Source organism: Pinus tabuliformis, chromosome 3_2, assembly GCF_031772625.1.
Source record: "Pinus tabuliformis cultivar Carrire ecotype Pingquan chromosome 3_2, CPIR1, whole genome shotgun sequence".
NCBI lineage: Eukaryota > Viridiplantae > Streptophyta > Pinopsida > Pinales > Pinaceae > Pinus > Pinus tabuliformis.
In genome coordinates, this window is record NC_142302.1 from 975,550,653 (window position 1) to 975,575,516 (window position 24,864).

Genomic DNA, 24,864 nt, shown 5'->3' on the forward strand with positions numbered 1-24,864 from the left:
ACTAACAACTTGCAAACTACATCAATGTAGGACTAAATGTCTAGAGACCACGAGAAACTGAATCCGACCTAGGACTCGATGTCCAAGGACCAGCAGAAACTGGAGCCGGAATCTTAGCCTCCAATTGGACACATATCCTTCCAGCATTACTATAATAAGCCATGGTGTCACCCCTGAAATTTAAAACCAGGTAAAAGAAATAACATCATAATAAAATTACATTATAAAAAAAATATAAAATAATATTTTACCAAATAGTATTTAAGCTTTTCCGAGTATGACATAATAGTTAATAGTATACGGCTATCGGATAGCTCTTTCTTTCATTAACATGTATGTACTAGCCAACTTATAAGTATTTGAAAAAAAGAAAAAGAAAAAACAGAAGCAAAAACCAAAACTATAATTTATTGTTTTATCTTATGTATAAAGAGTTTTTTCCTCAAAAAGTTACATTGAAGATTTGGGTGAATGCTTTTAGAACCAGCGAATCTGGTTCATAAATCGATATGAATGATTCAAACAATCTATACAATCTAAAATTCGATGTCAATTTTTTAAAATAAAATTCAGATGCTTAGATTGTGAAATGCCCAGTCTGTCTTTTACAGTGCCACCAGTCTATGCTCGATGTTACAGCATTATTCTTTGACATCTATGGCGACGAAAATGTTATTATCTGCAATGCCACAAATCTCGAAGAACTGCCATTTATCCTCGAATCCTCGACAACACAAACCGCGGGCCTTTTCCATACGCATGGTCAGTATCCGAATCGTGCTTTTGATGGTCTATGAGTTCACATAACTTGATTGTGATTGGGATTCTATTACAACTAAAGTGGAAGTTTTTCCAGTACCTTTTCTCCATTATTCAATGCTTACAATATTTTTTCTTTGCGAATTTTTTGAAACTAAAAGGGTTTCGTTTAGGGTTTCTTGCCCTTGTAAAGTTTGCGGGTGTTCCTAAACAAGTGATTAGCAGAGAGCTTGGACAAGGTTTCGAAGTTTTGGACAACCTTGCTTCTACCATCTCTTTTTATTCCTTAGGAGAAAATTATTTTTATTAGAATGTTAGTAAACTGCATGCCAATTAGTTGGAACAGGCCAAAGGTTCCGATTAGTTTGTATCACATAACAAGGAGGAAGCGATAACCTTTTAGGGCTTTTTGATAGATTTTCTTGAAAACGCAAAACTTCCAACCATAAATAAGCATCATACAAAAAATGTCGCAAATCATTCAATTTCAACAGTTACAACATTAAAGATACGCCATGGTCATATTGATGACAAAAACAGGGCAATTGTCAATGTCATGATTCATATTCATAACAAAGAGTATACAACAATGCAGTCTTCAAAATGTTGAGTTCATAAATATGCAAGGCTACAGATAGACTAATATTGGTGCCCCACAAAGAAATGACATGGTAGTATATTTTATGTGCATGCCAAATGTCTTAAATGATTCATTATGGAACTTCGTAACATCCTTCATTCACTGTTAACCTAACACATGCAATGCTATTGATATCTATTATCTACTAAGAAGAAGTTCATGTCATAAAACATGAGGCGATTTTCCTTTTTGGGACTTGCCCTTAATCGAATAATCTCGTAGAATTTGAACAACAATTTATCGACCGGTTTCTTCAATGGCCTCTTTGAAGAGGGCTATCAAATGAAGACCATACTTGGTCTTCCTGTAGTATTACAACATTTCGAAAACCTGACCCCTCGTGGTCTAGAAATGAATATGTTAATGAGATGTTAATGATTGATATATGTCTAACCATCTTAAACAAAGGACACCTTGGAATCATTTTAACTCTTTGTAATATCTTGAAGTTTTGCTTTAATACGAGCCTTGTCATATGCTAAAAATGATGTTCTCATTTTCTTAAAGCCAGGGGTTGTGTATCCTTTGGGTGCATTGTTGACCAAATGATGTATCATCTCCTTATAGTAAGGTAGCCTGCACATATTGAATGCTATGCCATTCCAAACAAAAGAATTGTCCAATTGTTGCATCAATATTTCATTGACCTCTTACATCTCAAAAATGGTCAAGTTAAGCAAGACCATGATTTTTACTAGAACTATTATTGGGTTAAGTCCTTGGTTGAGATTAGTTTTTCATGGGTGTGTTTGAGTGAGAGTGAGACATGCTTTCAGTCTTTCAACTTTCTTATATGATTTTATTAGGAATGTCCTCTCTAAGTTAGGAACTTGGTGCCAAATTTTGATTTGCTCCCTTTTCCCAACTATACATAAATGCTACCTCACAAGTGAAACTGATAATGATTTTTGAATCTCACAACAAGTGCATATCTAATGCCTTGTTCCCATTGGCCCACCAAGTCCCCCACTATATGAATGAGTGGATTGCAGAACATAATGTAGCCTACCCATTATCTCCCAAATTGTACTTAATGATAAAAGTCCTAATCCAAAAGGTACAACTTAAGGGGCAACTATTCACTGTCTCCTCCTTTAGGACAGCGTTTAGGTCATCATTAGGGCTTCCTGAAACAGTGATCTTGGACAGCGTTAAAGCCTCTCCTTGCTGCGTTATAGAAGCCTCATTTAGGACAGCGTAGGAGCCTCTCTTTGCTGTGAGAAGACTCCTCCATGACTGCGGTTAGGGCATGCTTCATTGACTGCGATTTGGACTTCTCTTTGACAGCATCTAGGGCTTCTATTGACAGCGTTGAATTTCCCTTAGATAGGGTATAGATTCTAGAAAACCCTTCTCCTTGCTGCTATAAAACCCTCCTTGACTGCGTAGAGGTTTCTCTTTCTAAGTGATCTGAAAATGGGGCACTTAGGCTTCTTGTCTAACTTACAAGGACCTCTCCCACTTCCAAAGCTTATATATTCCCAAGTCACAAATGATTAACCAATGCGGAAGTAAATATGCTTGAAAAATAGGTGTATGCTTGTGGTTATTTTAACTGTTTATGTGCTTTAAAATCTGTTGTTTGTGTTGATATGTAAATACATGTAACAGTGCAACAGTGCAGCAAATAATAAACACATAAGACAGTAATTTAATATGGAGTTCACCCAAAACTCTTGGGCTACATCTCCTTGAGCTCTAGTCAACTCAACTAGGCTCTCTGGGATTATGGTCTAAGTTCTTTTTACAAGCTCTTGGCTCAACTCCATTGTTTTACATAGAAACAATGGGTTTAGACACCATTTTATCCCTGGCTCTTGAAGCTCTCGGCTTTCTGGCCCTCGGCTCTGGCTTTGGCTCTTGGCTCTGGCTCTGGCTCTTCGGCTCTGGCTTCTTTGGCTCTCTGCAACCTTCAGTTCTCTGGCTTTTCACTTGACCTCCAAGTGACCCCAAAGACTCCCTCAGCTGCTCTGTGCAGTAGCTTTTCGCTTTCTCTGCAACTCTCTATTCTGCAACTGCTTTCCGCATTCCACTTTCTCTCAATTGAGCTCTCTGGGCTCCTTTGAGGCATTTTCCCGGTTTTTCGGCTTCCCCAGCCGTTTCCCTGCATCCAATCATTCCCCTGCGGCTCTGTGGCTTCTCTGCGCTGTTTGTTCGACTGGCTATCTGGCTCTCGACTCTGTCCGCTCAAATCCCCCTCTGAGTGTTAGCAATCATTGCTAAACGCCTTCAGGGATGGTGGCCACCTGTTCTGTAACAGAAGGAACCATCAGCGCTTGAAATCCCCAGAAACAGTCGTTCCCTGTTTACACAGAGAAACACTGTAAAACACGGGAAAATCTGCCAAAACGCAGCCTATCGGACTTCAAATTATATCGCATCCACCCTAATATTGCATTGGGTCCACCTTTGGCCGCTATCGCGCTCTCCACCGTCGATCTACGGGATCTCTGATCCAACGGTCACCATGCATTTTCGGGTGGCTTAGGAGTACGGGGGTTACCCGCCCGAAAAGGCGGTTTCCCTATTCCTCCGCCAAGCCACACGTCGTTCATTGTGTGGGATCAGGCGGAGCCAACCCAAAACCATTTACCGCTTGAGGCCCGCCCGAAATCCGCCTTTACGGAACTCAAATTATATAGATCACGCCTAAATTCCCCTTTGGGTCCGGATTATATCGCCCCATTTGCATTTCCTTTGTATTTATAAAAACACATTAAAACTCTGAAAATACTGTCGAATGGCTTTAAGGTGGACTTCAAATAATATGCATTTGCATTTATAAACCCTTTCGGGTTTGGATTCATCGCTTATCGCATCGCATATGTGTTTTGGGTAAAATCCCAAATACACGGGAAATACTTGAAAATCCGAATTCCCAGACCTGAAATTTTATACAATCGGGTTTTGAAAACTTATCGGGTCCGGCCTTTTGATCGGCATCGGGGGTCGTCGATCGTTGATCGCTAATATCGGTGATCGCAATGTCGCTCGGCTCGGGGTTCTGTGCATCGCCGATTTGATCATCGACGATTGGCGTATCACATGATCGCAATTGCCCATTCCAGGTTCCCGATATCGCATACATGTCTGCCTCCGATCGGATCGATTGGATTGGCAGATCGGGGTTTCTCCCGCCTCCGCTTAAATCTGGCCTTTGCCTTTTTCTGATGCGTTTTCCCTTTTCAAGGATTTTTTGCCATTTTTAGGGGTTTTTGCCTCTTTTTCCAAAGAAACAGGGCATCTTCTTTATGCGATAACTTCTGCGTCCTAAGTCCATTTTAGCCCATTCAAGTTGCAGTAGATTCAGAAGGAAAAGATCTCTGCAACGCGGCTATTTCCAGGAATTTCCTTGGAATTTTATTTTTCCTCTGTGATGAACACTTAGACTTAGGAGTCTATCCAAAATCCATTTTGGATCACTAGGACTGCGTAGAGGTCTTCTCTGACTGCGTCTAGGGCTAGGGCTAGATCTTCTCTAGGGCAGCATATTCTCTTATAGATCTCTCCTACCATCGAAACCCAAACAAGTGGAGAGAGATCACAAGAGATGTGTGTGTAAAATGACTTGTAAGCCACCTCTATTTATAGTGGAATGTTGAGATAAGTTGGGGTTAATTTGGTTGCTGGCCGACCTTGACGAATTGTCACATAACACAAATAAATTCATGTCTCCATGAATACATGTCGGAATTGGATGATCTTTAGATCAACCCTACACTTCTCGACGAGAGGAATCCAAGAAAATATCAGCTGCCATGAATAAGAAGACCCACATGGAGTTTAGCCCTAGTTGCCAATTTTAACAGATTTGGTTCCATTGATTATTTTTTTGATTTACGATTCTCAACATTCTTGTTGCAGCCTCTTCTCAGAATTAAAGTGCTACTTGCTGCAGCAAATCATAGTTGCTTCAAGTTTTTGAAGGGGGACTTGGCTATGGGAAGAGAACTTGGGACCCCCTTTGAGTGCCTACTTCCTTTTCTAAGCTAGGGAAATGCCAAGATTCAAGAACTTAAACTAGGGAAATGCTAGGATTCAAAAACCTAAACCTTAGCAACACTCATATTTAGTGGAAAATTAATTCTCTTTTAGGGTGCTCCACTCGAGCAGGTTCTTGACTATGTAATTATTGTAAATTTGTAATCATGTTGCTTCCCCCTTGGGAGTGTCCTTTTCGTCCAGCCGACCGTTCAATCTCAAGTATAAGATCTGATAGGTTTTTAGTTCCTACCATATTCCCCTTTAAATCCATTTTCATTCTCCACAACTGAAATCACATCTTGCACATATTCAATATGGTGCCAGCTTGATTCACAGTTTAGTTTCTTTTAGACATGTTGAGTCATTGTTGTTGCTACTTGACCCATATCATTTCTTGAGCTCTTCACTAACTGAAATTTAATTTGAATTATTCTTCAGATTTTGTTAGGCTCTTTTTTAATTTTATTTTGAAATCTTGTTTGACATCATTATGGAATGCCCCTAGCCTATCTGAACTGCCCATTCAAATTTGCCTCATTCTATCTTGAATGGCTTTGAGGTTTGGTTGGTATTATCCTTGCTACCCTTCATTAAAGAGCATATTCACCTTCTGCAAACTACGCTACTTCCAATTCCAGCTATCCAGTCTAAATTTATCAATTGATATCTTTAGTCTTAATACCATCATGCAGCTCATCTATCTGTTCAGTGGCTTTCTGATATCTTTGTAAATTGCTTTTGTATTGTGGTCTAATTAATAGCGATTCCATTTCCAGATTTAAATCCACTGCAAAACATGGAGACAAAGGAAAATAATTATTTTAAATTAAATACAAATCATGATTTACTGAGTTTGACAATTATTGTTTTGTTTGTTTCAGAGCAATTTCACTGGGAGACAGTATGAAGAAAGGGTCTTTTCACATATTCTTGATAGGAAATGGGTCCTCAGCAGTCCGCATACTAAAGTACATGAGATAGTGGTGTCCCATGGAATGGAATCAGCTGCAGGAACTCATAATCTGTTTTCATTCGCTTCCAATCTTTGCCCATCTCTTGGGGAGGAATTGAAAGAAGGCAGACGTGGGGGTAGTTCTTTCTATGTAGTTAGAGATGATTTGCTTCACCCTCTTATAAGTGGGAACAAGACAAGGAAGCTTGATGCATTGCTGCCACTTATGGAAGCTCATTTGGTGACTGATGTGGTGAGAACTCAGAAGTCAATCTCGCAGATTTTGACTTAAGGTATTTGGTTATTATCTGTTAAAGGTCTTGAATGTCTTTTGGTTATCTAAGGTCTTATTGTTAAATCATCTAAATTTAATGCACTGCAAGTTTATCTCATACCACCTTCTTTGATTTTGGTTTTGAGCTAATCAGGCTCAGGGCTGAAATGTAAATCTTTACTTATTAGATACCCGTGGATTGGGAGGTCCACGCTAGACACTTTGAGGACTCTGTATTGCAGTTGCAATGACCTGGGCATGTTCCAAATCACCCTCTTTATAAATATGATCCAAGCTCAGAAGGAGAGGTTAGCTTCGGGTGTCTAGACCCGCTGCTTTGGGATCTCTGTATGATGGTTCCAGTGACCTGGGGCATGCTCCAGATCACACTCTCTTCATATATGTGATCTGAGTTCACAAGTACATGACATGAGAACATGGGAGGCCTGCCGCTCTACCCACCCATTCATGTTATATTTATACCTTGTTCTGTCACAAGCCTGCCAGTCTGTTGAACCTGGAATTTATCATTGAAAGACAAAGTTGTTGCAAATACTACTGGTAATTGATAAATTCTCACCACTGAAACTTATCTCATTGGTATTTTGACTACAAAATGTAGGTTACATGTGGAGGGTGTCAAAGTGCTCATGCTGCAGCAGTAGGTATGCATTCTGGAATGAGTTAAAATTTTTTTTTCTCTTTTGCTTTCATCAAATTCGAAAATGCCATATTTTACAATTTCATTGAAGATGTGGCATATAAATATAATGATATAATCTATAGAATGTTTGCTGGCAGCTGTTGCTTGTGCAGAGCGAGGGATGAAGTCGCACCTGCTTCTACGAGGAGAGCAGCCCAAAATCCTAACAGGATACAATCTAATTTCAGAAATGTATGGTAATGTGGTATATGTGCCAAGATCTGTTTATGCTAACAGGGATGCTATGCTTGCAAAGCATGCTAATCTTGTAGCTGGCCACAATGGTTCAATAATGTGGTTCCATGATAAAGTAAGCATGGCATCTATACCAAATGGGGATCACGTTTCTCAACAACATAATTGCAAGGGAGATTCTTCAGTCAGTGCAACTTCTACAGGAAAGGTAGCGGTGGTTAAGGAGGGTGGAGGGGATGCTGTTGCATTATTAGGTTGATTTTCTATCTTTCTGCCATTGTTAAACAAGACTTAATCCAGGCTTTGTTCTTAATTTTAGTAGTCTGTATTTTTATTTAAGCCAATGTTGTTTTTCAAAATTTTAAAGCTTGCATACATTTCCCTTGTCATAGTGTTTGCTTGAGTTCTTTAAAAGCCTGTATTGTCCAATCTTCTGAAGATGTTTGTTGTTTTTGTTTAGCCTTAAGTTTTCTGGGATTCCATGTTAAAAACTGGCGATTGGCAACATCCAGTTCTTGCTCACATGTAAAATAATCTAACTGTGGAAAGTATATGTTTCATAATTCATTATAAGTAAGAATCTGATGAGCAGTGCCATTCTCAATCTGATGCAAAGACAATAATATATTGCAATCCAGACCAGAAATGCCTGCTACCTACTAAGCAATGAAATTAGGGTGATCGATTTTCCAGAGTTTCCAAGATAACGGTATAATGGAGACAGTCCAAAATTATGCTCAAACACCATGTGCTATTTTTCACACTGGAATGATCAGTTGCAGTATGGTAATTTTTATCAATATTTAGTATTGGGAGTTTTTGGCTTCTTGAAAATTCTGTCTTGACCAAGGTTACTTGGGAGCGGGAGTGAATCCCGGAGTGTTTTTATATATATATATATTTTATATTTTATATTTTGATGCATATATGTCAACAAAAACATGTAGAATGATGAATTAGATATAAAAAACATAAAAAACATAGATTGAATCATATAACAACAATCATCTAGAAGTTATAATCTTCATCAACCACGTCCACAAGTTAGTAACATACAACATATTGAGTCTCATGAATTATGATTCATCAATCTTAAAGTTTCAAGCTTTCAAAATTCAATATATAACATTTATCATCATTGATCACCAAAGTTGTACTTGTAAGCTAAGTGTAACCATTACAACAAATAATATCTAACATGAAATGAAATGTTATAAAATGAAATGAAATGAAAAAACTTTCAACTTTCACGAAGCATCATATTCATAATTCATTACCAATGAGTTATAATTGCCAACTTCAAACTTCAAACTTAAATTGTCATATATTGTTTACAAAAAATATCATAATAAATATGAAAGAGTCAATAGTTATAAAAACTACTAGAAACTAGAAAAGACAAGTAAATCTATCATCTACATCTTCCTCTTGCCACCACGAATAATGTCTAATTTTTGAGCAGGTCGTGGTGGTCTTCTAGGAGTCTCCTCCTGCACAGTCCCACGACTAGAACCAGAAGGCACATGCCCTCCACATGAGGATGTACATGGAGGCGGCGACAACAAAGGAGCAAGACTTGGAACTCGAGCACTGCTACTGGATGGTGGGGGTGGCATGGTTGTTGCTTCATCTTCCTCTCTCATAAGTTCTGCTTCCAGTTCTTCAAGATGTATAGTGCCATCCTCTAAATTATTGCCCTCTGAGTGGTTGTCCCAAATTTTATATGTTGAATCCTCATAAGCCCGATCACAGTAATGTCTCAACAACCTCAAGTTGTAGTGCACATAAACCAAGCTTTCTGCTTGGTTTTCATTGAGTTTGTTTCTTCTCACATTATGTATGAAGCTGTAGGTGCTCCAACACCTCTCTGTAGAAGAAGTATTTACAACCTGTGAGAGAACTTTTTTTGCCAATTTTGGCAAAAGTCCCATGCCGCCATATGCTTCCCACCATGTGAGAGCATCAAATTTGTCTCTATCTTCCATTGCATGCAAAGAACCAAACAAACTAGTGCAACTGAAGTATTTGCCTAATTCAAAACGCAGATTAGCACATTCCTTCCTGTCAGGTACCAACTTGTCTAATGCTTCCATATATCCTGTATCTACCTCTAGATCCATAGGGGGTTTGACCCTAACCCCGCCCCCAGGTGCAGGATGGCCCAACCAAGTTGGAGAGTAGTATTTTGGCGTAAGGATATACGCCAAGACATGTAGTGGAACATTAAGTTTATTCCACCGTTTACACACACAATTGTGAATCAGTGTGATCCAGGGATCTTTTGCTTATAGATGTATGGAAAGAATCACATGTAGAAATTGCAGCTTAACACAGAAATCTAATGTGCACACAAGAAAAGAAGAAGAAAACACATAAAGGCACGACAAGAAGACAACAAGACTTGATAACGGAGTTCGTCCAACTCGGACTACGTCTCTGGGCCCTGCTCGATCAATGGGGAGGCCTTCATATATTAAATGGCATGAAAAGAAGAGAATTACAATCATCAGTTACATAAAAGTTGGCTTATACCTCCATTCTGGACAATGGCTGTGAAATGGAGACCTCAGATGGAGAAATGGACAACACCAATGCGTTTGTGGCATTGAGAGGGGCTGAAAACATATAAAACTTGTCCAAATCAGACAAAATGCACTATCGGCCACCTGAAAACTCTCCTGCCTCTGAACTACGTGCTGAAAAATCCTCTCCCTCTGCACTTTCCCAATCATCGGGCTTTATAATACAATGCTGCTTAAAAATCGGAGGTCGGTTTTTGTTAGAATAGAAGCCGTTCAGTAGAAGGATTGGCGGGCACAACAAAACCCCAAAGATAGCTTTTTATCGTTTAAAACGATAATACACAAAAACCCGTCAAACACTAATAATTCCGACCAAAACCTTAAAAACCGGATCTCAAAGTTTATCAAATCGGGCTCATAGACCCATCAGGTCCGGCCCCCATATCGCAATCGGCACATCGCTCTGTCAATAGTCCCGTTAGCGGGGATTGCCGACTGTCGATTGCCGATCGCCGATATCGGCATCTGTCGATTGCATCGGCATCCCGCTCATACAACAGCCCGGGGTTCTGGTTCTGCTGATCGCTGATCGACCGATCGCTCCGATCGCCGATCGCGATCGCAAGTCGGCTCTGCCCGGTTTTGACTGCTCCATCCCGATATCGCCGATTGCTTGCCCCCGATTGCGATTTAGTCAGAGATCGTTGATCGGGGGTTCCGTTGCGCCTCCTTAAGTCTGCCCCTTTGACTTCTCCGATTGCGATTTGCCTTCTAAAGGCTTTAAGTCCATTTTTAAGAGAAAATGCCTCATTTTCAAAGGAACTAAGGCAAACTCTTTCTACCACAACTTCATCATCTGGACTCGGATTGGAGTGCTGTTTGCACTGTTGGAATCAGGGCGACGAGCATTTCGATCTGATGTCAGGATACTTGCTTTTCTGCCACTTTGAATTTTGAGATTTTCCATGCCATTGTATCTGAAGATCCACCTGGATCAATCCTCCCCATTGAGGAGCTTTTGGACCGCCAAAAGCTTTCATTAGTCAATTGGCAAGTGAGGGAATTGTTCCCTCACCCTTTCCTTCTCCAGCCATTTGGCCTTGCTGGGGTGCATTCCCTTGAAACCAACTCGAAGGTATTCCACATCTCCTCGCCGTGAAGTCCTGGTCCTTTTGTCAAGGATGATGTCTTCAGGTAACTCATCGAGATATTCTGGTGCAAAATCATCAACTGTAGGAACTGTGCCCACCTCATCGGTGTCCATGATCAATGGTGGTTCATACAGCTTTAGGTTCTCTACATTCACTACTGAGTACATCTGCATATATATCGGCAAATCAAGACGAAAGGCATTGTTTCCAATCTTCTCCAATATGGTGAATGGACCATATCGAATGGGTCGCAACTTCTTCCCTTCTCCCTTCATCCTGTCCTTGCTGATGTGGAACCACACTTTGTCGCCCACTTGGAATTGATGGTCGACTTGGTGTTTGTCATGTCGAGCCTTGTAACGGGCTTGACTTTTCTCCAACTGCTCTTGTACTGCTTGGTGAATCAATTGGATTCGCTAAATGAACTGCTGAGCTTTGTCCCTATCATTACGTCCACTGGAGCCATCTTCCCTTCCAAAGACCATATCAAAAGGGTCCTTTGGCAGGTAACCAAAGCATGTCTCAAATGGTGAATGCTGCGTAGATGAATGCACTGCTCGGTTGTAGGAATGCTGTACATATGGGAGATGTTCATCCCACAACTTGGGATGTTTCCCACAATAGCCTCGTAGCAAGTGTACCACGGTACGGTTGACAACCTCTGTCTGTCTGTCAGTCTGCGGATGAAATGCCGTGCTTCTTTTCAATTTGGTGTCCATCATCCTCCACAAGCTGGTCCAAAACTCTCCGAGAAAGCGAGAGTCCCGATTTGACACAATCGATGTGGGTAATCCAAAATGGACCCAAACATGCTGAAAGAAAAGAGAAGTAGTCTGCTCTGCAGTGATCTGCTTTTTACAAGGCATAAGAATACACATCTTGCTAAAACGGTCAACGACGACATACAAATAGTCGTGACTCTTCCTAGACAAAGGAAAACCTCCTACAAAGTCCATTGACACACTTTCCCATGGACGACTCAGAATAGGGAGTGGTGTGTAGAGCCCGAGTTTTCTATTAGAGGGCTTTGAAACAGAACACATCACACAACCCTTTACATAGCGAGTCACAATGTTTTTCATATGAGGCCAAAAACAAAATCTTTGTACATGACATAAAGTCTTTTTGACACCAAAGTGTCCAGACACAAGAGAGGTGTGGGCTTCTCGAATTACATGTACTCTTTCCCCTGTGGGAATACACAATTTACTAAGGTGATACAACAGTTTCCCCTGCAAGTGATAGTTTTCCACCTGTGAACCATGGGTTAGTTTTGCATAAATCTCCTTAAAGTCATCATCGTTAGCATATTGTTCAACATAACTCTCAAAAGACAACGAAGCATGCGAGATAGCATATTGGCCACTTTATTGCTAGTGCCCTTCTTATACTTTATTACCATATGAAACTGTTGAAGAAAACCCATCCACTTGAAATGACGAGATTGCTGCAACTTGGTTTGTGACTGAAGGTACTGCAAGGGCTGATGATCCATATGGATGATGGTCTCCTTGCCGATCAGGTAGTGTTTCCACTTTTTCACACTCTGCACCAAGGCATAAAGCTCCTTGTCATAAGTGGGATAGTTTATCACAGCTTGAGAAAACTTCTCAGAATGGTAACAAATCGGCTTCTTTTGCTGCATCAGTACAACTCCCATGGCATAACCGCTGGCATCGGTTTCGATCTCGAATGGTTGTTGGAGATCAGGTAAGGCTAAGACTGGCGCGGTGCTGATCTTTTCCTTCAATGTTTCGAAGGACTTCTGCTGTCTTCCTCCCCATTGGAAGACCTGTTTCACACTTGTCAATGTGTGCAAAGGTGCTGCAATAACAAAGAAATTAGTAATAAATCTCCTCCAATACTGGACTGCACCTAAAAAGCTACGGACCTCGGTTACACTAGTAGGCTTAGGCCAATTTACAATTGCTTCAACTTTAGAAGGATCAATCTTTAACTGACCATGACCAACAATATGACCTAGGTAACCCAAAGAGGTTTTCCCGAATTCACACTTTGACAACTTTACATAGAGTTTTTCTTTTTTCAATACATCAAGAACATTCTTTACATGACACACATGTTCAACCCAACTTTTACTAAAGACAAGTATATCATCTAAATATACCAGAACAAATTCATTAATGAAAGGCCGAAAGAGATCATTCATGACCCTCATAAAAGTGTCTGGAGCATTGCAAAGCCCGAATGGCATCACCATCAACGCGTGGAAGAGGGTAGCGATTTTTCACCGTAATTTTGTTTAGTGTGCAATAATCCACACACATCCTCCATGTGCCGTCTTTCTTTGGAACTAAGACAATCGGTGAGCCACACGGAGACGTGCTCGGCCTGATGACCCCTTGGTCCAGTAGTTCCTGCACCTGTTTCTTGATTTCCTCCATCTCAATGGTCGACATCCTGTACATTCCAATATTCGGTAAAGGAGTGTCATGCTGCAAATGGATTTCATGTTGGATTTCCCTCTTCGGAGGTAATCCCTTCAGTTCCTGAAACAACTCATCATAATTAGAAATTAATTCAGATAATTCCTGTTTATGTTCCTGATTGTAGCCCTGGAAAGCATCAGCTAATTCTGCCTCTTTTTCCCTTACAACCATAAGCATGCAACCCTTACTGGAACTCACCAGTCGTTTCATTTGTCCAGCGCTTACAAGGTTGGCATTGATTTTATTTTGATGAGCCCTTAGTATATATTCTACCCCATCTTTTGTGATTTGGTATTTGTTTTCGTGACGAAAGAACACTGCCTTTCAATCATACAGATATGGGCTCCCTAACACCATGCCACAGATATCCAATGGTATTACATCCAGTTCTACTTCATCCACTAGCTTAGAAGCGATTACAAATTTGACTTTACATTGCTTGGTTACATTCAGTTTTGCTTTATCATGTATCCATCCAAGCGGGTAAGGTTTCGGGTGTGGTTTTGTTTCTAAGCTGAGTTTCTTTACCAGGGATTTTGCGATTAAATTTGCTTGGGACCTAGTATCAAACAGAGTTTCAACTTTAGTATGATTTACAACAACTCTGATATGAAACAGTTCAATTCTCTTTCGGTCATTAGGAAGGGACTCATTTACAGAACTGGTGCCTTCATGCGATTCAGAATTAACATGAGGTGTAAGAGTACCTTTTGTTCCCGCGGCTGTGATTAATGCTTCATCTCCGGAATCCGATCCAAGGTCTTGCTGCGCCATTGCCACTGTCTTCTGCTTCCCTTTTCCTCCATACTTCTTTGGACGCTTTTCTGGGTGCTGCTTCCAACAGTGATCGTCATCGTGGCCTTCCTTTTTGCAGTGATTGCAATACAGCCTTTCTCCTTCTTTGGCTGCTGCCGTCTTCTTCTCCTTTCCTTTCCATTTCGCTTTAGATTTGCCATTGGGAGGTTTGAACGGTGGTTTTCTGGAATGATCATCTCTTTCATTTTTGCCCTTGTTCTCAATATGGATTGCCTTTACGCTGGCTGAGTCAATAGTGGTTGGTTCAAACAACAACAATGAATGCCTAATGTAACTATGCAATGAGCCAATATACTTAGTTACAACTTCAGGTGTATCAAGTGCAATACCCAGATTCAGTGCTTGCTTTCTAAACTCCTCTGTAAAACTCTGAACATCCTGACCTTTGCCTTGCCTTAAATACTGCCAATTCATTAAAGCTTTTTGCTTGTATCCTAAGGGATAAAACTGTTCCTTTAACGTAGAAATAAAATCAGGCCATGAGGAAAAGAGGTTACCCACATTCTTACTGCGCTGCAATTTGCTCTCCCACCAAATGAGAGCGGTGCTGCTCAGCTGTAGAGAGGCCAGCTGAATCTTTGCCTCATCCTCCACGATCTGCTGAATCCTGCAGTAGACCTCAATCTGCCTAATCCAATTATTAAGCTTCTTTGCGTTACTTTCACCATTAAACATGGGAAGATCAAATTTAACATCTAATTTAAAGAAAGGTTTCTTAGATGCATCCTTTGAATTTCTACGATTATGGTGGTGAGAGGAAGGAGAACCTTCACTCCCGGAAGGAGAAGGAGGGGGTTCTTCTCCACCATTCCCATGTGCTGAACCTTGTTCTTCTGGGTTTCTCTCCTCTGCTTTCTCCAGCCTTAAAACCAACTGATATTCTTTGCCATTGAATAGAAGGTCTTGCAGAAATTGCACTCCTCTTCAAGATGAGCTTCATCTTCTGCCATGTTTCTCCTTCGATGTGCACGCCCTGCTTCGGGATTGAAAGGCTCTAATTCCCCTTCACCTCTTCGGAGTCTGTCTCTTGTTAGCATACAAACATGCAATTCACATCTAAAAAGACCTGCTCTGATACCACTTGATCCAGGGATCTTTTGCTTATAGATGTATGGAAAGAATCACATGTAGAAATTGCAGCTTAACACAGAAATCTAATGTGCACACAAGAAAAGAAGAAAAAAACACATAAAGGCACGACAAGAAGACAACAAGACTTAATAACGGAGTTCATCCAATTCCGACACGTCTCCGGGCCCTGCTCGATCAATGGGGAGGCCTTCATATATTAAATGGCATGAAAAGAAGACAATTACAATCATCAGTGACATAAAAGGTGGCTTATACCTCCATTCTGGACAATCGCTGTGAAATGGAGACTTAAGATGGAGAAATGGACAGCACCAAGGCATCTGTGGCGTTGAGAGGGGCTGAAAACATATAAAACTCGTCCAAATTAGACAAAATGCACTATCGGCCACCTGAAAGCTCTCCTGCCTCCGAACTACGTGCTGAAAAATCCTCTCCCCCTGCACTTTCCCAATCATCGGGCTTTATAATACAATGCTGCTTAAAAATCGGAGGTCGGTTTTTGTTAGAATAGAAGCCGTTTAGTAGAAGGATCAGCAGGCACAACAAAACCCCAAAGATAGCTTTTTATTGTTCAAAATGATAATACAAAAAAACCCATCAAACACTAATAATTCCGACCAAAACCTTAAAAACCAGATCTCAAAGTTTATCAAATTGGGCTCATAGACACATCGGGTCCGACCCCCATATCGCAATCGGCACATCGCTCTGTCAATAGTCCCGTAAGCGGGGATTTTCGACGGCTGATCGCATCGGCATCCCGCTCGTACAACGGCCAGGGGTTCTGGTTCTGTCGATCGCCGATCGGCCAATCGCTCCGATCGCCGATCGCGATCACAAGTTGGCTTTGCTCGGCTTTGACCGCTCCATCCCGATATCGCCAATTGCTTGCCCCCGATTGCGATTTAGTCGGAGATCGCTGATCGGGGGTTCCGCTGCACCTCCTTAAGTCTGCCCCTTTGACTTCTCCGATTGCGATTTGCCTTCTAAAGGCTTTAAGTCCATTTTTAAGAGAAAATGCCTCATTTTCAAAGGAACTAAGGCAAACTCTTTCTGCCACAACTTCATCATCCGGACTCGGATTGGAGTGCCGTTCACACCGTTGGAATCAGGGCGACGAGCACTTCGATCTGATGTCAGGATACTTACTTTTCTGCCACTTTGAATTTTGAGATTTTCCATGCCATTGTATCTGAAGATCCACCTGGATCACAGTGTATACAAGTTGGGATCATCTTTCTGAACAATATCTTTTATTTGCCCCAACATGGTATCCATCTGCTCATACACCTCCCCAATTACTGGTTTATTTGTATCTGCAAAACAGATCATGTGATAAATGGGCTTGGTGAATTCCAATACTTGCTTCACACGTGCCCAAAACTGACCATCAAGAGAAGTCTCCTCCACTTGTTCAAAACCTTGCCTGTCAACTGCATTTGTAGCCCTTTCCTTTAATACCTGCCAGTGTGGATTTGATACCATGCTAGCCAATGACTCTCTTACCTTCAAAAGGCGCTTGAAGGTGAGGTAATAGCTAGCAAATCTAGTCTTCGCAATCTTCAACAGCTCCAATCTTGAGTGACTGCGGAAAAGCCCATGGGTATTGCTATGATTTGTAATAAATTTTATCATTTTTTTTGCCTCTCTTGTACAAATCACCAATATATTTGTATTGTTGGTTTTTGTTCTTAATAATATCATGCACCAAAAGGTTCATTGTGTGAACCAAACACCCAGACCAAAATATGTTGGTGTATTTATCCTCAATAATTGCTCATGCTGCCTTACAAGTAGAAACATTATCAGTGATGACTTGGATGACATTGTATGGCCCAATACGTTCAATTGTTTCAAGTAATGGTTCTGCAATGTTGATGTTGGTCTTGAACTTGTCTGAGTAATCATATGCTGAAAGAAAGATGGCACCACTAACAGACACAACAAGAACACTTATCAATGGCTTGCCTTTTACATTTGTCCATCCATCAGATACAATGGACACCCCATGCTCAGTCCATGAATTTGTCATTCTACTCAAAGAATGTGATATTTTTGCTTTTTCATGATCAAGTCCAATGGTTCTAGCCTTGTCATACCCAGGGCTCTTGTATCCTTTAGGGGCATCATTTATGGTAGAAACCATTTCATGCCAATAAGGTGATCGAAGAACATTGAATGGTATCCCACATGCATAGAGAAATTGGTAAACTTTTGAATCCACATCATTCCTACACCCTTCATCAAGGAAATCTGATATGGTTCTACGCCTTAAAGAGATGTTTGGTGACCCTGTGCCTCCATATCCACTGCCATAGGAGGATGCTGAAGGAGTTCTTTGTGCATGTGATTGTGAGCTTGGTTCAAAGAAACCCTTTGATCTTTTAGATTTGTATTGGGCTTCCTCCTCTTCCCTTATGTATTTGGCTCTCTCTGCTGCTGACACACCTGTACAAGTTTTGATTCCTATTTGTTTATCTCCATCCCATGGCCTTTTCCCGCAGAGGTGCTTTCTGGCACGGGTGTATGAACCTGTGTAATTATTGTTGCAATGGGGGCAGTGAAATTTAGTGGTTCCACCCCCTTTCCCTGCTTCAGGCCTAGTAACATATTTCCACAATGGGGTTAGGTCTTGTTTAGTTTTTTGAGTTGAATCATGTTCACTCTCCTCCAGCTCCTCCTCACCAAGGTACTCCTCTCCGGGGTTTTCATCAAATCCACTATAACCCACTTCTTCATCCCCTTCTTCATGTTCATCCCTCCTTTTTCTACTCCCCAACACCATAATAACCAAGAAAGGAACCAAGAAGAAGAAAATGCCAAGAAATATAACCATGATGTTTGAAATTTGAAGTTTTGAATCTGCAAAAAAATGGAATGGGAAATAGAGAAATTTATTTATTTATTTAGCAATGAACATATTTTTTTTTTGCTAGATTAGAGTGCAGATCCTACCTCTTTGGCCTCCAATTTCCCCTTGCAAGCTCTTTGAAGCTCCTCCAAGCTCCTCTCCTTGCTCCAAACTCTCTCACTCTCTCTCACTCTCTCTCACTTAGGATGAAGTGAATAATGAGAGGGAGAGGGTTTATTTATTTCTCCCCCTCCCCTTTTCTCTCTCCACGTCGCCATTGCCTCTCCCTCGCCGTGCGGGCGTCGCTCTCCGCCGGTCGGGAGTGATTTTGCCAACCGGGGAGCGGTCGGGAGCGATCGCTCCCCGATCGCTCCTCGGTTGGAAAAACCACTCCCGGAGCGACGGGAGCGACACTCCCTCCGTCGTTCCCAAAAAAAACGCGTGCTCCCGACTGGAGCGTGGATTGGGAGTGGGATTGAGGGGGGGACTCCCTTGCAACCTTGGTCTTGACATTTCAGAGTACATTTGTGTTGGTTAATTATGAGATTGTATTTGTATAACCTTCCCTTCTATGGTCTACCATGCTTTAGAGCAATTTTGGTGGAGATGATCGAAAATACTACTAGTGCAGTTTGAGAGTTGTGGAAATCATAGTGGTCAGAGTAACCTGAAGCTTGGAAGCAAGTACAGTTTCTGAAATGGATACAAGATTCTGAAATACCACTTTGAAAATTTTCGGAAATGAGAAAATATCAGGTATATTGTAATAAACAGTCCCTGTTTAATATTTGAAGAAAGAATATTTCTGAAAATAAAAATATATTGATTTTAGAATGAATAAAAATGATAGGTTACAATGAGTGAGCCTCGTGACGGTTTACTTATACGTATAGTCAGTCACGAGGTGAAGGGGCATGTTCCCTTTGACTTTTCATTAAACTAATTACATTAATATTTGTTATATTTTTAGTATTATTGTGTTTATAATACTGCCACCCTCTCAAGGATTGCTTTATCCTCAAAGCATTGTAACTAGGATTCTCTCTAGTTGGGCACATTTGTGTATGTCTTTTTAGGGTTTTACTTTCTTAGTGCTTTGAATGTTGGTGAGGTTCCTTTATTTTGTTTGCATCATAGTTCGAAGTCTTTTGACCTAATGGTTTAACATGAAAGCTTTATGCTTTGTGGGGTGTCCATGATATTCCATATTTACCACTTTCCATCATTCCCTATATTTCATCTCCATTCTTCAGGCTTGTGGTCATTGGTTCATTGGGATTGGCACCTTCTTATCCTAACCCCTAAGTTTGGGTTGGAAACTTTGCCTTGGAGGTTGATGTAGCTAAAAGAATGATAAAAACATAAAATGGCCACAATGAAAGAAAAAGAAAGTTAAAATGCAAAAGATGGTCAGGACATTAATTAGCGCGTGGGCAAAAGCCTAGCATGAGCTCTACCCCCCTCATTAGCCATCACCTAGTTCCTTGAGCACTTGATGCTCCATCACATAATAAAGGAACTCTTGCATGTCCCAACCCTGATGAGCGATAAACTATCTCATCATTAAGGGGTAAATAAATGCTAAATCATTAAAAGCAAGCTTGGGCTCCTAAGCTATGCTCCTAGTCAAAGCATTATCAAAAAGAAGTAAAAGGTGCACTAGAGGGGTGGAAAAAGCAAGCCGAGGAAAGGGGTAACTCATGCCTCCATGATTGTTCCCTCCTTACATCTATACACTCAGGAAGCTAGACCTCCATCCACTGGTTCCATTGCCGTGGCAGCTTTCCTTGAAGTCCATCCCCTCCATTGCCATTATTATCACAAGCACCTATGGACTGAAGAGTTGACCTAGGACCTATCCCTTGCCCTTAGGGGCTGGAAACACCGAATAGGGTTGAGCATCTAGTCATTCCTAACACAAGTAAGGAACACTTTACGAGACTTGGTCTAGTTAGATATTTGAAGGTGCTATTAGTTTGAAGTGTTATTATGCCCCAAGCATTAAGTATGATCCATCATGATGCATTTATGGTCATTGTCCGTAATGATTGGTGACTTTCACTTGATCTTGAAATGGTTTTTCCAGGTGATTCTTCACACAACAACAAAAGCCTCTATGGAAACCTTCCAACACGCCACTGCACAGTATGCCTAGGTTGTTTTGTACCTTCTAGAGAGCAGTGATGACCCTGCAGATGCAACATTGCCCATCCAGGGTAAAGCGTCGGGTACCTTTATGATTCCAGAAGATGATTGACACCCCAGAGCACCCCCGGATGCTGAAACACTGAGCTCCTCTTGCTTGGTGTTGGATTTACTTGATGTCGTACCCAACGGACCCAAGACACCCCCCAGTGGACCTTGACATTGTTTGATGGGTGTTTCTTGTCCTAGAGTCCAGATGATGATGGTCATCCCGAGGATGATAAGGGAGGACTTGTACTCAACCTTGAAGCCCCAATGCTTAGAGAAGAAAGGCACCAACTAACCTTTGAGAGGGTGATGTAGGGCACTTTGAGACATTTATTGGGGCTTATCCTTAGGATTGGAAGTTGATTATGGTGGTGTAGCATCTCCTTATCCCATTCCACACCTCATTACGGCATTTATTTCTAAAAAAGGAGATGAAATTTTGTTTCTAGAGGAAATCAACCCATACGTGTGGCCATTTATGGAACTATTTTTTTTGTTTTGAACTATAAAGTTGGCTTGTAACCTCTTGTTTGTGGAACACTCAAAAAGGAAATTTGCTTTAGGGATTGTAACCTTAATTTTAGGCCTCATATAAATAGAGGATCCCTCCATTTCACTTTGTCATCACCACACGTGAATTCAACCTCCTCAGAGAGAGTGTGAATTGCCTTTGCTTGCTTAAATCACTACTTTGGCACAATGTGTGAAATTTCCACGATTGCAATAATTGGAATTTAATCTTCTACCTGTTGGAGATTATTTGTCTTCATAATTTTAATTCGACAAATAACGATTTATTCACTATTGTAATCTTCACAAAATTAAATTCAGGAACTAATAAAATAATGCACACACAAAAATTTGGACACCAAGATTTTTGGACAAGAGTCCCTAGAAAAACCCCAATGTGGGGAAAACCAGTGCAACAAATGAGGGTTTATATTAATTCTTCAACAATTTAAGAGTACAACAATCTGCTTGCTTGATAATGGCAAAGCTCTGACAAATAATAATCTCCACAGGAAAAAATAATCTGGAGACACAAAATCTCCTCTGCAAATCAAATCAATCTCCTCCAGCAAACTCGCACCTCCTCCTGGCACTCGCACTGTTGCCCAAAAATGCGCACTGTACGCTCTGGAAAATTGGCACAACCTCCGGGAAAATGTCCCTTCAAGTAAAACTGCCTCCAACACAGGGTTGCAGGAGAGCAACTCCCCCCCCCTCTTCGAATTGCTCTCGGAGCGCGCTCCGAGCGGGAGTGAATCGGGAGTGACCTGGGAGCGTGCTCCCGAAATTCACTCCTGTCACGCTCCCGCAAAAAAAAATTCGCTTCCTGGTTTTTTTCACAAAATTTTTGTCACAATGATGTTCCAAACTTCCAAATGCAATTTTTTTTCAAAGAAACAAGATTTTTTGAGTAGGGCAGCCTAATATTCAAGCTTATGGCCCTAGTATTGATATGCAATTCATGGTAATGTTAAAGTAAAAGTGACATTCTCCTTTATCTTTCATTTTCATCCTTTTACTTAAAACTGACATTCTCCTTTATCTTTCATTTTCATCCTTTTACTTAAATTTTTAACATTACCATGAAATGACTCAGGATGTTTGAGAGTGGTTTTAACCTCATTGGATTTCATATGGAGAAAATAGAATTTTAGATCTCACTCAAAATCCAACAGACTTATCAGGATTGGGGGGATTGCAATGTTTCCATTGGATTTTGTCATGTACTAGGGTATGGGACTCGTATTTAATCAAGAGCACCAAGTCCTCTATGTACCTTCGTGTTAGTGACATTGGTTGTGGAACTCCTCTATAATGACCCTACTAAAAATGTACCCATTACTCAAACAAAATCTTGACTTGACATGCTACTTTTTTTCTATCTTATGTTAATTGCTTAGCAGGTGATATTAATGACAAAGATCCCAAGATAGGCAATGATTTTGATGATATATAGCTATTTGTTGTAGCATGATTTTTTTGGATGCTAGAGGCCATCTAGAGCCTATTTGTTGATGTATTTTCAGTTCAAAGATGGATTACACTCGATGCTATTTTGGTTATGTGCACCCTTACATGCTATATAAATGAGAACTTGTAACTTGTGGACGTGGTTGATGAAGATTATAACTTCTAGATGATTGATGTTATATGGTGTAATCCATACTTCTATGCTTTTTATATCTAATTCGTCATTCTACATGCTTTTGTTGACATATATGCATGAAAATATATAAAAATATATATTATATAAAAATTCGCTCCCGATTCGCTCCCAAATCGGGAGCTTTTGAAATGTCGCTCCCCGCTCCCGCTCCCGCTCCTGCTCCCGCTTCTAAGTACTGGTACACTAAATCGAGCTCTCCTTTGCAACTCGCACTGGCTAACTAGCTACTTGCACTAGCTGAATCGATCTCCTCTTCTGCAGATAAAATCAACCTCCTTCTTGCCTCTAGAAATTGTAAATCACTGTGGAAATCTCCTCCAGAATTCTTCTCTCAAATCTCTGTTGAAACCCTTGTTGCCGGTATCTCCCTCTACTTCAAATGCGCCCTTGCTAACTCTACAACTGAGTAAGTCAAATGTTGAGTTTATGAATGTAAAGGAGGGAGCAATCGTGGTGGCATGAGTTACCCTGCTCGACTTGCTTTTTTGACCCCTCTTGTGCATCTTTTACTTCTTAATTATTCTTTGTATTACCACTTATAGCTCAAGGGCTAGGACTTGCTTTTTATGATATAACAATTTTATTACCCTTTAAGATGAAACAATTTATTACACATTAGGGTTGGGACATGCAAGGCTTCCTGTTGATGTAAAGGAGCATGAAGTGCTCAAGAACCGGGTGATGGTTAATGAGGGGCATAGAGCTCATTCTAGGCTTTTTGTCCACGTGCTAATTTATATCCTCGACCATCTTTTACATTTTTGATTTTCTTCTTTTTCTTTCATTGTAGCCATGATGTGCTTTTTCATTTATTTTAGTTGCATCAACCTCTAGGGTAGTAGTTTTCCGGCCCTACCTAAGGAATGTGAACATGTGGATGCCAAATCCCAAAGAACCAATGACAAGTTGGACTCGAAGAATGGATGTGGTATATGGGGCTTGTAATGTACGATGGTAAGTGTTAAGTATGGTATATGGGACAATGAACACTCTATCTCAATCATGGCTTTCCCAATAGTGCCCTTCTTATAACCCTAAGGCCTTAATGGTGGTCCCATTGGACCAAGGTTAAAGATTAACCCCCTTGGTAAGGTAAGAGGACAAAATCACGATCAAGATTTGTCAATCCTCCAAATCATCCGATATCCATACTAAATGCCTAAAACAAACAAGTATAAACAATCGATTGCAAAATGATCAAAGTACCTTTTGAATAACAACCTGCCTTCATCCAAGTGTAGATGTTGGATGGTGAGAGGAACATGGTTGATGCAAATCGCAGAGGCACATGTGTTGGAAAATGTAACTAGTTTCGGTCTTCATAATTCTCATTGAACTCACGTCATTATGTATATCTTATGTAACAAGCAAACAAAGAAAAAAAATATTATTTCTAGCATGGGTTTTGTTACCGCTCAAACTAGCAGGGGTTCCTATAGAGAAACTACTAGTTCAAGTGGCAACAATGGAGCAATAGCCCACTGTCACCTCAGCTAAAGCTCCCTTCCCTTTATGGACTTTCACCGATGGGAGGAGTCCTGGTATTTGGGAAATCACAGTGAGAGATATATCAATGGTGTGTGGATAATTATTTCAAAAGCCTATTCGAATGAGGGACTTCAATGATGGGGATTGCTTGCTTTAGAAGTAAGGTGAGTGGCTCTCCACGAAGGGCTAGGAGATCTAGATCTAGGTTTGAGGGGTATGTTTTAATGTGATGTACCCTAGACCTAAGAATCCTAAATGAATAGGGTTTCTAATTAATCCTTGTGAAATTTGAGTGACAAGGATGTGGGACCACAAAGAAGCCCTAGCGAACCCAAACGAGGTCAAGGGTTTGGGGTGTAACTTCAAACAAATGGACTTGACCAAGTGAGGGAGGAGAAAAGGATCAAAGAAATAGGATTTGACTTGGATTTTTATTGCAATGACCCTTAATGAAGTCACTGACCAAAGGAAGCCTAGGGAGAAACGATTCTTGAGCTAGGGCTTGGGATAACTTGAAACCTCACTGTTAGAATGGCTTGAAAATTGGAGGACCTTTCAAGGACACATTAGCGCAACTCTTTACCAAGTTTCACTAATTTTGGATGGTTACAATTGATT

General features: G+C 40.7%; 1 protein-coding gene across 1 annotated transcript in view; it reads left to right on the plus strand.

The window, feature by feature from the left end:
• Positions 1-434: 434 nt before the first annotated feature.
• Positions 435-24,864, plus strand: part of LOC149183892 (Pyridoxal-5'-phosphate-dependent enzyme family protein) — a 134,975-nt gene continuing 110,545 nt past the window's right edge. Inside the window, exons 1-4 of the mRNA XM_089417302.1 lie at positions 435-762; positions 6,265-6,588; positions 7,232-7,274; positions 7,411-7,761. Coding sequence (XP_089273428.1) covers positions 631-762; positions 6,265-6,588; positions 7,232-7,274; positions 7,411-7,761 — 850 coding nt within the window. The 5' untranslated portion in view covers positions 435-630. The remainder of the gene's footprint in view (positions 763-6,264; positions 6,589-7,231; positions 7,275-7,410; positions 7,762-24,864) is intronic.